This window comes from Hyperoodon ampullatus, assembly GCF_949752795.1.
Source record: "Hyperoodon ampullatus genome assembly, chromosome: 2".
Classification (NCBI taxonomy): Eukaryota; Metazoa; Chordata; class Mammalia; order Artiodactyla; family Ziphiidae; genus Hyperoodon; species Hyperoodon ampullatus.
The window spans coordinates 50,812,063-50,827,942 of NC_136915.1; the positions used below are offsets into that span (position 1 = coordinate 50,812,063).

The window sequence follows — 15,880 nt, forward strand, 5'->3', positions numbered from 1 at the left end:
TACATGATGCAAAAAAAAATGGGGAAAGATTTATACCAAAATGTTAACTGTGCTTTCTGCTTTTTAAAAAATATTTTCTCATAAATGTACTCTATCATCAGAAAAAAACAGTATTATTTTAAGAATTGTTCTCTCAAAGCTCTAAACTCTGAATATTACCACCTTTGAGAGTTCCTCATAGTATGGCTTAGGTTACTAAATGTGGTGAACCACTAGCATGCAGAGGACCCAGACTGAGAAAAGAACTTTTAACAATTTCCACTATTTTCCAACCCCAATTCATCAATATTACTGGGAAATGTCAATCAAGAAAGCTAACTAATACCACTTTCTAGGATCTGTTCCTGATACAACGAAGAAAGTATGTCAAAAGGAAGGGAAGAAAGGAACAAATCACTACCCTTTTACAGAATTACAGACTTTCTGCCCTTTAATTACAGGTGAAGATTCTGAGGTCCAGAAGGTTATGTGATCTTACCACTGCCACACAACAAAGCTGGTAAGAGAATTAGGGTAAGAACTCAGGTTTCCTGATTCTTGGTCTATAGCTCTAATAAGCCCAGTCCCAAAAGTAACTGCTTTGTAAGTTATGTTTCACCGTTTGTCCTAAATACATATAGAAAAATGGAAAATACTACCATTTTTCTTTAAAAACATTCATTAATTTGGGAACTGGAACATCTCAAAATACAAGCTCCAGGTGGGTAAGTCCAACAATCAGAGTGAATCATAAGATTTTAGACCTGAAAGGATGCAGGGCAGATAATTTAGACCTCAGTTACACATGAATTTAGGCCCAGAGAAGGTAAACTATATCCCCCAAATCACAAGGTTGAGTCAAGACCCAGGTCATCTAAAACTGGCTCACTGCTCCTTCCAATACTGACTTATTTTCCTTGGATATTCATTAAACCAAAAAAGGTAAAGGTACAGAATCATATGCAGATTAGAAGTAATAAAACTGATATTAATAAGAATGCTTGGAGAAAGGACATAAGTCAATTCTTTAGTTAAGAGAAGGAAACTAAAATCTATCAGAATAAATCAGGCAGCATGACCACTAACTTTCATTTGAAAACAATTTTAAATGTAAATCACAATTTTTAGTTTTATTGTTGTTTGAAGATGATGCAAGACCTTTCAATGTCTCAGGCTCATGCATTTGAAAATAAATTCTAAATGTTTGCAATTCTCTGGAGCAGGGTTTGGAAGATAATGGCCAGCAACCTGTTTTCTGTGAGGCTCATGAGCTAAGAATGGTTTTATGTTTTTAAACAGTTGTTAAAAAACATAAAGAAGAATGTCTGATAGAGATGGTGTGTAGCCTGCAAAGCCTAAGTTACTAACTGCCCCTTTACATAAAAAGTTCACTGACCCCTGTTCTGGATTCAGCAAGTATATGAAACGGGGCTGAATACATAATATGTCCTGGAAGGATTTTTTGTTTTTAAAATTAAGTCTGATTTATTTAAGCTTTATTGTAATCTGCCTCTTTCTCCTCATAGCAGGTAGTAGGAAAAAAAAAAAAAGTCTAGTTTAAGGGTTATGATTACCTGTGTTCTAGTTAACTGAGGCTTTATCACACAAATGAACATAAGTGGACCTATAGTTGAAGCTTATTATGTTATGTATCTGAAATCCATACAAAATGTTTCAGCTGAGAAAATGGCATATCCTATAGTAGTGTTGTTATACAATAAAATGGAAGCAAATATCTGTAATTAAAAAACTGGTCATTTGATTCTCTCCTTTAGATCTCTTGCCTGTTTTGAAGATTTTCTCCTGATGCCTCCCCTGGCCTCCCACAGCCTGTCCTTAGATTCATTAAACCAGCAGTTCTCAACGATGTTAATTACGCTGGGACCACCCACCTGTATCTCATTTGCAACCATAAACAAGCCTCACCAAAAAACACATGAAAAGAATGGAAGTGCTCCTCATGAGACAGGAGGTAGCAAAACTGGAATGACTAGTTCAGGGGGAAATAAAAATCTGAGACACAGTGCACTTATCAACCTGAAGACAGCAGGGAGGCCGCCCGTCAGCCCACACCCTGCTGACCGGCGAGGAGGACTAAGCGCCACATATGAAAACAAGTCCAAGTCCGTGTCTCTTTCTTGTCACATGGTTTATGTGGCAAAATTTGGATTTCGTGAACTAGCAAAAAAAAAAAAACCAACAAAGCTGTACCACTGTTAACTAAATTACAATAATTTCAAGGCTATAACTCTGAAAGTACGGTCTACTGTGTCGCGGTTAAGACATCTTACTTTAAAATAGTCACGTTAACAGCGCCTTTGGCTCCACAACACACTTCTCTTCGGCCACTCCGTTCTCTGGCTGGCTTTTGTAATTGGAAAGGAATAAATTTTCTATTTGAGTCAAGAATTCTTCAGCAATGAAGCAATTGGCCACTTTGCTCAGAGTTTTCCTCAGACACTCCAAAAGCTAGTTGAAAAGAAAAATTTTATATTTAAACACAAAAAGTGGTAAGAAGAGGGTTTGCATCACTATCACTATTTTATCCCTTTCCACATCTCCCATTTTCTAATGCTTAAATGAGAATCATTCTCCTTAAAGGTGACTGAGGATAGACTTGTGTTTAATAACTGTCAGCTGAAGTGCAGGAAGCCATTGCTGAGGAATGCTTAGCAAAGCTTGTCCTGAGCCCAGCTCAACAGAAGCAGCGCATTCTTCAGTCTGCTACAAATTGTTTGTGGAACTTCTAGGGGTTCCCAGGACCCCGGTCGCCTCCCAACTGCTGTCCATGTCCTCATCTGCCCGCACCCCACCCCCATCCTGGGGCAGCACCTCTCCCCACAGCGGCCTTAAATCTAGGTATGTTAATCCAGCACCTCCTTGGTGAGTAATTCTTTGAGACTGGGGGGTGGTGTGGGCGTCAGGCCTGCCTCTTGCAGGGCCTGAAGCCGGGCCTCTGACTGGCGTTTGTCCAGGCCCAGGTGCCAGGAGAGCCACACTGGGGCCTCCAGAAAGGGTACCAGAAAAGGGTGAGGGCTCTTGTCCCCCAGCAGCTGTAGGGCCTTCTCACAGCGTGCCCAGGACTCCCCGGGGTCCTCCAGCTCCTGGTGGCACACAGCCAGACCCACCAGGGTCAGCAGAGGGCGGTCTGGGCCCGAGGGGACACCCAGCTGGGCCTGCAGCTGCCAGGCGTTGGCCCAGAGCGCCAGGGCCTCGCGGTAGAGGCCAGTGGAGGTGAGGTGCAGTTACTTTCTGATTTTATATAAGGAGATAAAACTGAAATTGCATATATGATGCTTTCTACTTTGGACAAACTTGTGACTTTGCTTCTTTTTTTAGTAGTTTTATTTATAAAGCCATGAATCCTATGGGATAAAAATCTATGTACATAAAAATACAGGATTCTACCATTTCAAAAATAGAATGATAGAGTCTATTTCCTGGGAAATGCGCACATTAATCTTCCAACAGAGCAAAGAAAAAGTGGCTATAATAGGAGGGGGTAAAAAATATTAAAAAGAGAGACTTCCCTGGTGGCACAGTGGTTAAGAATCCGCCTGCCAATGCAGGGGACATGGGTTCGATCCCTGGTCCCAGGAGATCCCATGAACAACTAAGCCTGAGAGCCACAACTACTGAGCCTACGCGCCACACTACTGAAGGCTGCATGCTCTACGGCCCGCATGCTGCAACCACTGAAGCCCGCACACCTAGAGCACGTGCTCCACGACAAGAGAAGCCACTGCAATAAGAAGCCCGCGTACTGCAGTAAGAGTAGCCCCGGCTAGCTGCAACCAGAGAAAGCCCACGTGCAGCAATGAAGACCCAACGCAGCCAAAAAAAAAATTTTTTTTAAGAAATTTAATGTTAAAATTTTCTATTCCCAAACTGTTACCAAAGGAAAAAAAGAAAGACCAATGTTGCCAATCTTACTGAAGTTCATTATACTCATAGAAACAAAACTAGAAGTGAAATAAAATAATTCAAGACTCTTTTTTCCTACCAGAAAGTTAAGTAAAATTACCATTTAAATTTAATTGTTAGATTTATACTACCGTTTTTAAAAATGATCAATTTGTTAAAGCTAAATGGAAACATGGCACTTCTGAATTTAATAAAATAAGAAAAATGTTCTCCATTGTGTACAATAATAATGTGCTAAGAAATTTATCAGCCAACATGGACAAATTTTTTCTAAAACAGCATTATTTCTATATGCAAGCATGGGCACCAAAACACATTACTGAAAAAGCAATAAAGGAAATACACAAAAAAGTGTATCCACAAAGCGTTAGGCATCATGGGAAAACACATCAATATGAATAGCTTTGGAATCTGTGAGCAATGAAACCAATTAAAGTGAAGGCAGCTTACTTTCTGCAAACAAGTCAGGTCAGAATCCCGACGAAAGATTTTATCCATGGGGACACTGCTGTTGGAAGAAATATGAAAACAAACCAGTGAAACAAATACTATAAACGAATCAGTTTTGTAATAAACTATCACTGATGCCATATATCACAATTTTATATTTAACTTGGGTTTTTCCTAAAATGTGATTTAATGAGAAACACTGCAGATGTGTAACCATCTCAAACCACAGTACATACCTCCGGGATAGCCCGTATTTTTCTATTATCCATTTTGTCTTTTCAAGCACTAATCCCCACCGAGGTTCTTCTAACATCTGTTGTACTTCAAATTTATAAGGTAAACCTAGAAAAGCATAAAGCAGCGCATTTTTACATTTTACATTTTCTTAAATCTCCAATCTCCTTTTAATTACTTAAAATTCCCTTCCGTGTTTTCATAACTGCAGCTTGGCAGACCAGCTAAACAGCACGTTAAACATAGTGGGCATTCATTAAATATGCACTGCCTGGCTGAACTTGGTTCATCAAGTATATTAATGCCAAGCAATTAATAAAGAAAAGTAAAAGTGTCATTTGCATGACAATTCCATGCAAGGAACTGTGACAGGTAAGATGATCACATAATTTATCATCCAAACCAAGACACTTTTGGAGTGAAAGCTGGCACTATTAATAATTGTGCCAGAACCACAGGCTTAAATTGGGATTGACCTAGGCAAACCAAGATATATTCCATCCCAGTGACTTTTTTTTTTTAAACACATGTTATCAAGCTTACAGCACTGCTATGAGGTAGGTAGCATTATTCCTATTTAACAGATAAAACTGAGGCTGAGACAGGTTGAACAAGCTCTTTCCACTAGTAAAGCAAAGAGCTTGGATTTCAAACCCCACCAGGCTTGCCCGACTTCTGAGCCCCCATTCATTCCACCTCCCTCTACGTGCTGATCTAAGACTAGACAGGGGCTAGGTTTAATTCTGGAGAGGCAGTAACTGCACTTGAGTCATGCTAAACTCTGGAGGAAACAAGTCCAAGGGGTAGATATCACGTACATAAGTTACAAAGGAAAAAATAACAAAAGATGAGCCTACTTAGACATTTCTCACATATCTTTCAAAATCTCCATGTAATTGTATTTGCAGTTTATTAAAGGCTCAGCTGATTCATTACCGAAGGCCAATACCATAATAATAATAATAATAATAATAATAATAATAATAACACTTATATAATGCTTACTGTGTGCCAGGCTTTATATATAAAGGTGCTTTTTATATAAATGTAAGACCAGTTACATGAACTAGCTACCAGTGTTGTCCCCAATGTTTTTTTTTTGACGAGGACACTGAGCCACAGAAAGGTTATTAAATACCCTGTTCTTGGACATATCTAATTAGTAAGAGGTAGAGCCAGGGTTTGAACCCAGGCAGTCTGGCTCGAGTTTATGTTCTTAATGTTTACATTATACTGCCTCTCAACTTGCATTTTTGCCATTGTAGGCTTTTCGAGTAAACAAAATGTCAGCAAATCAGAAGGTATTAGGGAAGGTATTAAGAAAAAAATCATAATTCTACTTCCACACAATACAAGCATAACTTGTCAATGTGCCCTAAAAAGGCTTTTTTCCCCCCATTTTTTTTTTCAGGTATATGGAAGGAGAGAAAGGAACAGCAAGCCTGATGATAAACTGATCTTTTTTCATTTCTCAATTCTCTTCCATTTCATTTTCCCCCTCCAGGAACTTAAGAAGAGTGAAACATTATAGTACACAAGCTATTACACAAACTCCTTTTGTGATAACAATCATTTACTTGTTATGTTTTGATTATCTACTAAGCACAGACAATAGTTATGATCGTAACTACCTATTTTAGACCTATTATTTACTAAGCACTTTACATACATTACTGACAGTCTCTACAACCTCCTGTAAGCAAGTTAATAATTTTTTTCTCATTTTACAGATTTGGCAAATGAGAATGAGAGGGATTAAGTAACCTGCCCAAGGTAAAATAACTAATAAATATCAGAGCTGGGCTCTGAATCCAGGTAAGCAACTCCTACTCTTAATGAAAGTAAAAAATGAGACTAAAAGAGAGGTAAATAAACAAATACATTTTCAGTCTGTGCTCATAAAAAGACCATGAAAATACACACACATACACAACACATCATACACCTCTATTTGGTATTCAGAATATTTTCTAAGTTAAAAAAACAGCACTAAAACCAGTAAAAATTTCTTTTTGTACTGATTATTTTTTGATATGCTTATTATTTTTTTTATTGAGGTATAGCTAATTTACAATGTGTTATTTTCAAGTGTATAGCAAAGTGATTCAATTATACATATATGTACTGATTATTTTTATCCACTAAAGTGTCAGAATAAAATGAATCACTAAGTATATTTCTGGCCTATTACAAATAGAGAAAATGATTAACCATTAGACATACTATAAAGATAGGATTTGGGTACACACCTAATAGAGGGGGAAAAAAAAAGAATGAATCAATGAATGAACAAATAAATAAGTAAAGGATCCAGTTCAAAGTACTGTAACACAAGGTATCCCAGGGCTTCTAGGAAATTTTAATTCTTGAACCAGAAGGTTTCCAAGAGGAACAAAGAGAAGAACCAAGGATTAAGACCTAACAAGCAGTATTAACAATGGTCAAGTCATGTAAGAGGCAGCTCTGCCCAAGAGAACTTTCTGCAATGATGATAACGTGGAATACTTGTGTGTTGTGACGGCAGCTTATGCGAGAATCCAGGACTGTGCCCGCTAATCTTTCAGGTGATTCTTTCCTGTTTGGGGTAGTCTGTTCACACACAGGCATCAGTCTTTATCTTGCTAAATAATAAATCTGAACCTTCTACAAATCTTTGGAGTCTGCTCTCTAGGCAGCTTTCTGCTCTCTGGTACAATGTCTTGCAAATTTAGTTGCCCTGGTCTCCTTGCTCTTACCTCCATCACCTCAACTCAGAGTCTGCTAGGCTCTGGGTGGGTTTCTCCACCTTGTGCCACACCTGGAAGTTCTTTTAAGTCAATAAGCTAGGTTAACCTGGGCTCATTTTGTTGGTTTTCCATCTCTCAGGAATCATATTCTTTCACTGTTTGATATTATATCCTAAATACCACTGTTCTCTATATTTTGTCCAGTTTTTTGGTTGTTTCAGACAGGTCCTTGTTACTTCATTTTGGCCAGCAGTAGGATTCTAGGAACTAAATTTTAAATTTCATTTAATTCTAATTAATTTAAACAGTCACACGTAGCCACATGTGACTGTATTAGACAGCATCAGAGTAGAGGCTCACTCCCCAAATCTAGCAGAATGTGACAGTAAGACATGGTTTAAATTGAGAACAAGTTCATTGTGATTCTTCCTTTTGTTAACTTTTTGTAAAATTACACTGGTGTAAAGAATGATGTATATATGTGATACGTTAAAAATGGGCGTTTTGGACTAAAGTTAATGTCAATACTATTCATTCAACAAAAACCTATAGAGCCCTGACCACTCCTTAGGTGTAAGGCAATTGATTAGGTACTACAGGAGATACAAAGAAGACATAGCTCCTGCTCTTTGGGGCTCACAATTTAGTGAGACAGGCTAAATAAATAAATTATATTAAAACACGAAAGCAACCACGAAGGCAGGAAACAAATGTTGCAGGTGCACAAAGAATAGAGCAACTAATAGTAAATGACACGAGGGGTGGTAGTGCTGGGGTCTTTACCAAAGAGGGTATTTTTGTGACATTATAAAGAGAGGGTATCTGACTGACATTATTAAGAATGAAAAAATTAATTTGTTAAACATTCATTTAGTACCTACTTTATGCCAGGCCCTGTGCTAGAAACTGAGAATAGAAAAATGAGTACAACATCATATCTACCTTCAAGGGGCTCATGAGCTAATGGGGAAGAGTATAATGTAGAGTGACAGTATCCAGAGAGGACAGTCAACTAGAGCAGTGGTATTAAGGATGAAAAGAGAGTATCCTAGAGATGTAATTGTTTCCTCTAATCTTTTCCTTCCATCCACACTCGCTTTTTACACTCCCGTACTTTTCCTAGTCTGCTACACTAATTCTCTATCCAGCCAGAGTTGACAGGAACAGCAGTGGACATAAATCCCAAAGGAACCAAGTCATATGATGGGCTAAACCAACCAAATTCTTTCTTGAGAGAGACAGATATAAAAATAGCTAGGCACTGTTGAGCCTAAACTGGGAGATCATGGATAGCTAGTGGTAGGGTGGTCATTATTCTTTATTATTATTATTTTTTCATTTGAATGTCATTGCAGAGAAAGCCAATCTGCATTTATCAAGAATTTTCAAGAGAACAGAAGAGACTTTGTCTGTTTTGCTTACTGCAATGTCTCCAGGACCTAATACACACACTGCTTGGCCATAAGTTTTCTCTACATTGTAATGTTTTTGCCCAGTGGCCATGGTAACACAGTGGGAACTTTAATGCAGAAGGAAATCATAAAAGGAAAGAGGGTGGCTGTACTACATGGTATGCAAACAGTGATTCCCTAGTTGAGGACACAAACTTTTCCATCAAATTGCTTTCAACAGCTATAAATTCTGTGATTTGTAAGATTCAAAAAAAAAAATGAAAGTAGAAGTAGGATTGTTTTTGTTGAAAACTTACGATAAGAGCCATCTGGGCTAATTTCATCACTTATAACCAGGCAGGTAATCTGAGAATAAGGTAAAGGATTATTTCTATTATAAGGACTAACAATCATTCCAATGAACTTTGCACCGCCTCTGGAGAAGTAACTCTACAATTTAAAAAAAAGTATAATTAGTTTCAACCACATAAATTTAAAAGTCAGTATTTACCCATACCAACATTTTAAATGTTCTTCCTCATTTTAAAATTCCTCCAATAGAGGAAAAGGGAATGCAAAAGTGTGTTAAAAACTTCACTTCCAAACAGCAACTAAATTTATTCCATACCCTAAAATTTTCAGGCCAAAACATGTCCAACCCAACCTGAACAGATCCCTTTTTTAAGATCACCCTTAAAAAGATCACCTGGCCTGCAAAATCTATATTTGCCATGAATACATTTACAAATTATATTCACTAGCCCCTCAGCTGTAATCTTTATCTATATGGTAATAATTTACAAACAGCTGCCTACAGCAGAAACATCCAGATATCAAACATAAAATTGCAGAATAAAGCAAAACTCTGTTTTTTCCAGAGGTGCAAAATATATTATATTTCCAATTATTTCAATTGTACCCAGTCCCTGTCTTAGTTATCCCCATCATTTTTAAAGGCTCTGGGGGGAATTATCACTGTTACTTTGATGTCTTATCTATATTAAACAGAATAGCTAATTTTCTAAATGTTTAAATAAACATGTATTACTCTTGTAATCACTTTGCCAGAAATGTTAAAAGTGTATTTATTTAACAGAAAACAACAAGAGGGGAGAAAATGTGCAATTATTTACAGACTACATACAAAAAGACCTATAAACACACCTGGTATTTGGCTTGAGTGTCAATATCTCGTAAGGAAGGATTAGGATCAAAGGCAGGATGAGAATGATACCATCCAATAACACTATAGCCCCTGACAGCCAAGGTTTCCGAGGCTTGTGTTTGTGAGACGGGATCCATCTCACACTGTAGTCCTGTACTCAGACTGTTACACGGTTCTGCTGCACAGACCTATAAAGGATTAATCCTCAGATGATTATACTGAAATCCTGTTAATTCTATTGCTTCAGTCCTTTCATACACAGATACAGAAACTTTTTAAAGCCAAGCCTTTTATCTACCTATATAATAGGCAGCCTTTAACTTGCAAACGAATTACTCTCCAAAAGTGTGATTGTATGCAAGGAACTCAAAAGCCATTTTCCTACTCAAGACAAGTTACGGGTTAGTTTTCCAGGTCAGCCTGTATATTATCTGTATAAACACAGTCTTTTGATGACCCCTATTACTTATGATAATAATTTCTAGCAAAATGATGTATACCAAGTTTCAATTATAAGGTTAGAGCATGTTTCCTGGTCTCTGGTCTCTTAGGAGTTGAAGCTTTTCACTTTTCACATTGCAAAGGCAATGAAGAACTAAGGCCTGGTAATGTTCCCTCTTTCTCAGTGGTAAAAGGAAACAGGTGCTCAATATATGGAATGTTCAGTCACCTCTGGGAATATATAACTGTCCACATTTGCATATTCTCATTTATATCATAGATAAGGTTTATATGTTAATTATACACACTAAAATCTATAAAAATATTTGGTATGGCAGCAGGACTAAATAATTTTAAAATTTTTAAGAGAAAACTTACCTCAACTGTCTTATCAACTTCTGAGTATCTTCCTCCTAACAGACCAATCACTTCTGCCATAGAAACATGAGCATGCTAAAAAAAATACAAGATAGACTTAGCCCAAACATACAAACCAAACCCACCAGACCAAAAAATCAGAATAAACCTCACTTATCATAGAAGAGTCATTTACAAGTATGGTAATTATGCTTCTCTAAAATGAAATAGCATAGTAGAGGAACCAGATGCTAGGCTCAGCACACAGAGACTTAAGATTTTAGACCTATCTGTACTGCCAGCTGAGAGACTTTGAACCAAACACTGAAACACTCCAAGATGCCATTTTTTTCATTTACAAAATGAAGATACCATTTGCTCCGCCTACTGAGGAAAGGTATCATAAGGATACAAAGTAAACATCACTCTGGGTCCTCCTATAGAAAACACCATAAACACACACAACCATTGGAGATCTCTGTAGTTTAGTGCAAAACAAGGAGTCTCCAAATTATAAGAGTTGTGCTTTGTTGCAGTTATCTAGAAGGCAGCAGACAAGAATACTAAGAAATTAAAATAGGGTTAATGATGATAAACAGTCTGCAAAAACTCACATTAATTTATTTTCTCTAAAATATGGAAACATGCAATTGTTTGGCTTTTCTCCAAAAGAAAAGACTTATTTTTTAGATTCCTTGTAAAGGAGGATAGTTAAGATCCAAAATACACGTCTTCCATACTCTCTCTTATGCCTGCAATAAAAATACACAAGAATAGAAATCAGAATAACTAAGTAAACACAATATAATATCCTTACCAAATCCATTATTAAAAGTGCTTCTGAAGCCACTTTCACCTGAAATGGCTCCTGAAATAAAAAAAAAAAAAAAAAAATGGGGGAGCATAAAAATAGAGATTTTGTTCTTCCTATCGGAATGCCCACCCTTTTCTCCTTTATCTATCACACCAAGTTCTCACCACCAACCAAGGCTCAGCACAAAACAGACGTTTAAAGAAATATATGTATAAATTCAAAGCCCTAGCATGGAGAAATTCTTTTCTCATTTTCCATCTGTATCACTCATCTGACTTTCAGCGTACCCTGCCTTATCCAACCTTTCTTATACACATGCCTTGCACACACAGAAAAAGAAGAAATATTTCATGTCTGAGAGGAGGGTATTATTTACGGCCATTCAGTGATGAATAAGTAGTACCTGCTTTTCTTCACTGAAAAAATTACAAGGTATCAGTTGGAAGGGATCGAATGAGCTGGAAAAGGAAAAAGAAAAAAAAATCATTCCTAATATAATTTCAATAACATAATCAGGAAAATAACATTCATTTACAAATTTGAAAATGTGTACCAATAATCTAAACCTAAATTCTGTCTGAGTGAAAAAAATATTAAACTAGGAGAACTTCTTGTGATACAACCCTTTTGAAAGAAGCACTGTTCTTTCGGACTTGATTAAAACTTTGGGAAACAACATGACCTTTGGGAAAAAGTAATTTTGTTGTCTTAATTTCTTTTAACACCCAAAGAGGAGAACATTATAAATGGCCAGACATGTGTCCTACACTGAAAGTAGGTTTCAAAAGTTCAATGAAAACCTAACCCTGACATAAGATAGGAAAGCAAGTTCAAGAAAGATGGAAGTTTCTCAGAAACACTCCTGTCAGTACAATGTGTTCAACAGAGTAGGGACTCAGTAAGTATTTGTTGAATGAATAAATGACAAACAGTTCTGTTAAAGAAATTAATGGATATCGAAAGTTCTATGATAAACTCATCTTTTAAAATGAAAAAGTATAAAAGATGGAAAGAGGGACGCCTAAGCAAGGCTAGATACAAAAGCATGTGCAAATCTGACAGAAATATTAGAAAGGCTTTGACCAATAAAGAATTGAGGTTTGAGAAAAATATTTAAAGTGTTTTTAGGCTATGGTCAGAGAAAACAGACAGCGAATATGTTCATTTTAACAACTGGAAAAGAGCAGAACTATTTAGTTCCTATTCTACCAGACACTTAGTGCTAGGAGATCAGACACTTTGTTTTGCTGAATACTGTATTGCAAGTACCTAGAACAGTGCTTGACACAGAGTAGGCATTCAAAAAGTGTTTGCTGAATGAGGAAGATCTTCAAGTTAGAAAGTGCTTAGTCAATGCAAATAAAAAGAACTGAAAGGTCAAGATAGATGAGAAAATAGAAAGAAAGCATATGCATCCCAGAGCACTTTGAAGAACCATCATGTGAAACCACCATCAACCCTTTTTGAGGAAACATAGAGAATGAAAAAATTATTGGAGGACTAGGAATAGGCAATTATTGGGCCTGTTTTCAAAACACAAAAAAAGAAGCAGAGGAATTAAATGTTGAGTATCAGGAAAATTCTAGAAAAGGTTATTAAACAGCTGATTTGTGAGCCTTTAGCAAGTGAAGAGGTGACTACTAAGAACAATAATGGGTTCATGAAAATATAAGTCATGACAGGTACACCTAAATTTCATTTTTGATAGGAATGATCTGCTAGAAACTAGCAGACTCATAAAGACTCAAATATATTGTTACTAAATGTAAGCAAGACATCTGCTATGATTATTCTTCTGCATAAGATGAAGAAATAGTTAACTGTGGTAATATATAGCTCATTGAACAATGATATCTGAGGTTTACATTTATCTCAGTTAAACATTTTAATCAGTGATCAATTGTAGAAAAGGCAAGCTTATTGAAATGTTGATTCAAAGCTACGAAGAAAAGTGGATCTGGATTCAAAAAGGTCCTCACAAACTGGAAGAATGACTTGAAATTACAATTAAGTATGTCTCACATTTAGATTCAGAAAATCAAATGTGTGGACACTAGATGAGGAGTCCTAACTTATGGACAACTGTATTTTCTTACATAGTTAATCTCATTTAATTTATTCTCACAACTCTAAGTTTTGATTTTAATTTTAGAGAGGTGATATATAATGTAATGGTTAGGAGTATGGATTCTTAAGCCTTAATGCCTGGGTTAAATCACAACACTACCATTAACAAGCATGGGCAAGTCACAAAACCTCTTTGTGCCTCTCAGTTTCCTCATCTATAAAATGGGAATGATTATATTAACTACTTCATAGGGTTGTTATGAGGATTAAATGAGTTAATATATATGAAGTGCTTAAAACATAGCCAACAGTGTTAGCTATTATAGATATTATTTTATAAATGAGGACCCAAGGCTTATAAAGGCTTTGTGTAACTTACCCAGGGACATACAACTGGTTGAGTATTAGGGCTCTTTCCATTGAAAATAACCTAGTGGCATTCCTGGATGTCTTGTTTTAAAGGGACACTGACAAAACTACAGTCTAGGGCTTCTCTGGTGGTGCAGTGGTTGAAAGTCCGCCTGCCGATGCAGGGGACACAGGTTCGTGCCCCGGTCCGGGAAGATCCCACATGCTGCGGAGCGGCTAGGCCTGTGAGCCATGGCCGCTGAGCCTGCACGTCCGGAGCCTGTGCTCCGAAATGGGAGAGGCCACAACAGTGAGAGGCCCGCGTACCACAGAAACAAACAAACAAAAAAACTATAGTCTATTTCATGGGTCATCTGCAGGAAGTGAGGGTCTATAAAATCAAGGCATTTAACTTATTTGGTGACCCTTAATGTTACAAGTTAAATATTTTAAATTATTAAAGAAAAAACTAACATTCAGCATCAATCAAAGAGAGAACTAGTCATTTCATGAGGTTACCTGTTCATAATGTCTAAGGAGTTAAATGACCACCTGTCACAAACAAGGCCCCCTTACAACATATGTTGGATCCTATATTCACTGAACATGGACAAATGAACACTTTTGCTCAAGGTCTCCCAAATTAGTAATCAGTGAAATAAAAAATTTCAGCAGTATTTTTATTTATTTATTTATTTTATTATTTTATTTTATTTATTTATTGTTTCTGGCTGCGTTGGGTCTTTGTTGCTGTGCGCAGGCTTTTCTCTGGTTGCGGCGAGCAGGGGCTACTCTTCGTTGCGGTGCACAGGCTTCTCATTGTGGTGGCTTCTCTTGTTGCGGAGCACGGGCTCTAGGTGTGTGGGCTTCAGTAGTTGTGGCACACAGGCTCAGTAGTTGTGGCTCGTGGATTCTACAGTGCAGGCTCAGTAGTTGTGGCACACAGGTTTAGCTGCTCCGCGGCATGCGGGATCTTCCCGGACCAGGGATTGAACCCGTGTCCCCTGCATTGGCAGGTGGATTCTCAACCACTGCACCACCAGGGAAGCCCCTTCAGCAGTATTTTTTTTTTTTTTTTTTTGCGGTACGCAGGCCTCTCACTGTGTGGCCTCTCCCGTTGCGGAGCACAGGCTCCGGACGCGCAGGCTCAGCGGCCATGGCTCACGGGCCCAGCCGCTCCATGGCATGTGGGATCTTCCCAGACCAGGGCACGAACTCGCGTCCCCTGCATCGGCAGGCGGACTCTCAACCACTGTGCCACCAGGGAAGCCCCAGCAGTATTTTGAAACTTAATGTGGACAATGTAATGTTGCAATATCAGATAGCCCTTCCATAGATTTTCTAATCATTTGTGATAAGTTTAAAAAAAATCACACTTATATAATGTCACACTATACCTTTTTGTTGGCCTTGGCACTTTTGAGGATTTACCAGGTTTGCATTTTTCCTCTTCTCTTCTTCTTGCCAACTCCTCAGCAGAGAGATGCTAAAAAAAAACCATTTGATCAGAGTCCATCAACCACTGAGAGGGAAAGTTAATAAAGAGACACCACAGCATAAAGCTAAAGAGCACAGATTCAGCAGACAGAATGCCTGTCTCTGCTACTTACTAGCTGGGTGACCCTGGCCAAGTTACTGAAGCTTTCTGTGTTTCAGTTTTCCTCATCTTTAAAATGAGAACAATAATAGTAATAATAACAATGTCATGATGTTATTGTGAAGATTAAATGAGTTAATGTTTCCAAAATATTGACAATAATGTCTGACACAGTAAGTCCTTTATAAATATAAAATAAAATAATTCTCTTTCATTTCATTTCTATTACCAATCTTATATTCCAGCCCTTATGAACTATGTACCTTTTCCAGAATATATCTGGTATTTTCCTATGTCTGTACCTTTGCTTATGCCTCTCCTTCAGCTTGGGGTTGCCTCATCCACATTTCCACATTTTGAGATTCTCCTGCTCATCCTTCAAGTCAC

At 37.5% G+C, this 15,880-nt stretch overlaps 1 protein-coding gene across 1 annotated transcript in view; it reads right to left on the reverse strand.

Moving 5' to 3' along the window:
• Positions 1-1,554: 1,554 nt before the first annotated feature.
• Positions 1,555-15,880, reverse strand: part of MYSM1 (Myb like, SWIRM and MPN domains 1) — a 37,490-nt gene continuing 23,164 nt past the window's right edge. The window contains exons 12-20 of the mRNA XM_079697249.1: positions 15,294-15,382; positions 11,885-11,939; positions 11,485-11,535; positions 10,689-10,763; positions 9,869-10,057; positions 9,022-9,154; positions 4,590-4,695; positions 4,354-4,411; positions 1,555-2,448 (exon numbers count right to left, since the gene is read on the reverse strand). Coding sequence (XP_079553375.1) covers positions 2,281-2,448; positions 4,354-4,411; positions 4,590-4,695; positions 9,022-9,154; positions 9,869-10,057; positions 10,689-10,763; positions 11,485-11,535; positions 11,885-11,939; positions 15,294-15,382 — 924 coding nt within the window. The 3' untranslated portion in view covers positions 1,555-2,280. The remainder of the gene's footprint in view (positions 2,449-4,353; positions 4,412-4,589; positions 4,696-9,021; positions 9,155-9,868; positions 10,058-10,688; positions 10,764-11,484; positions 11,536-11,884; positions 11,940-15,293; positions 15,383-15,880) is intronic.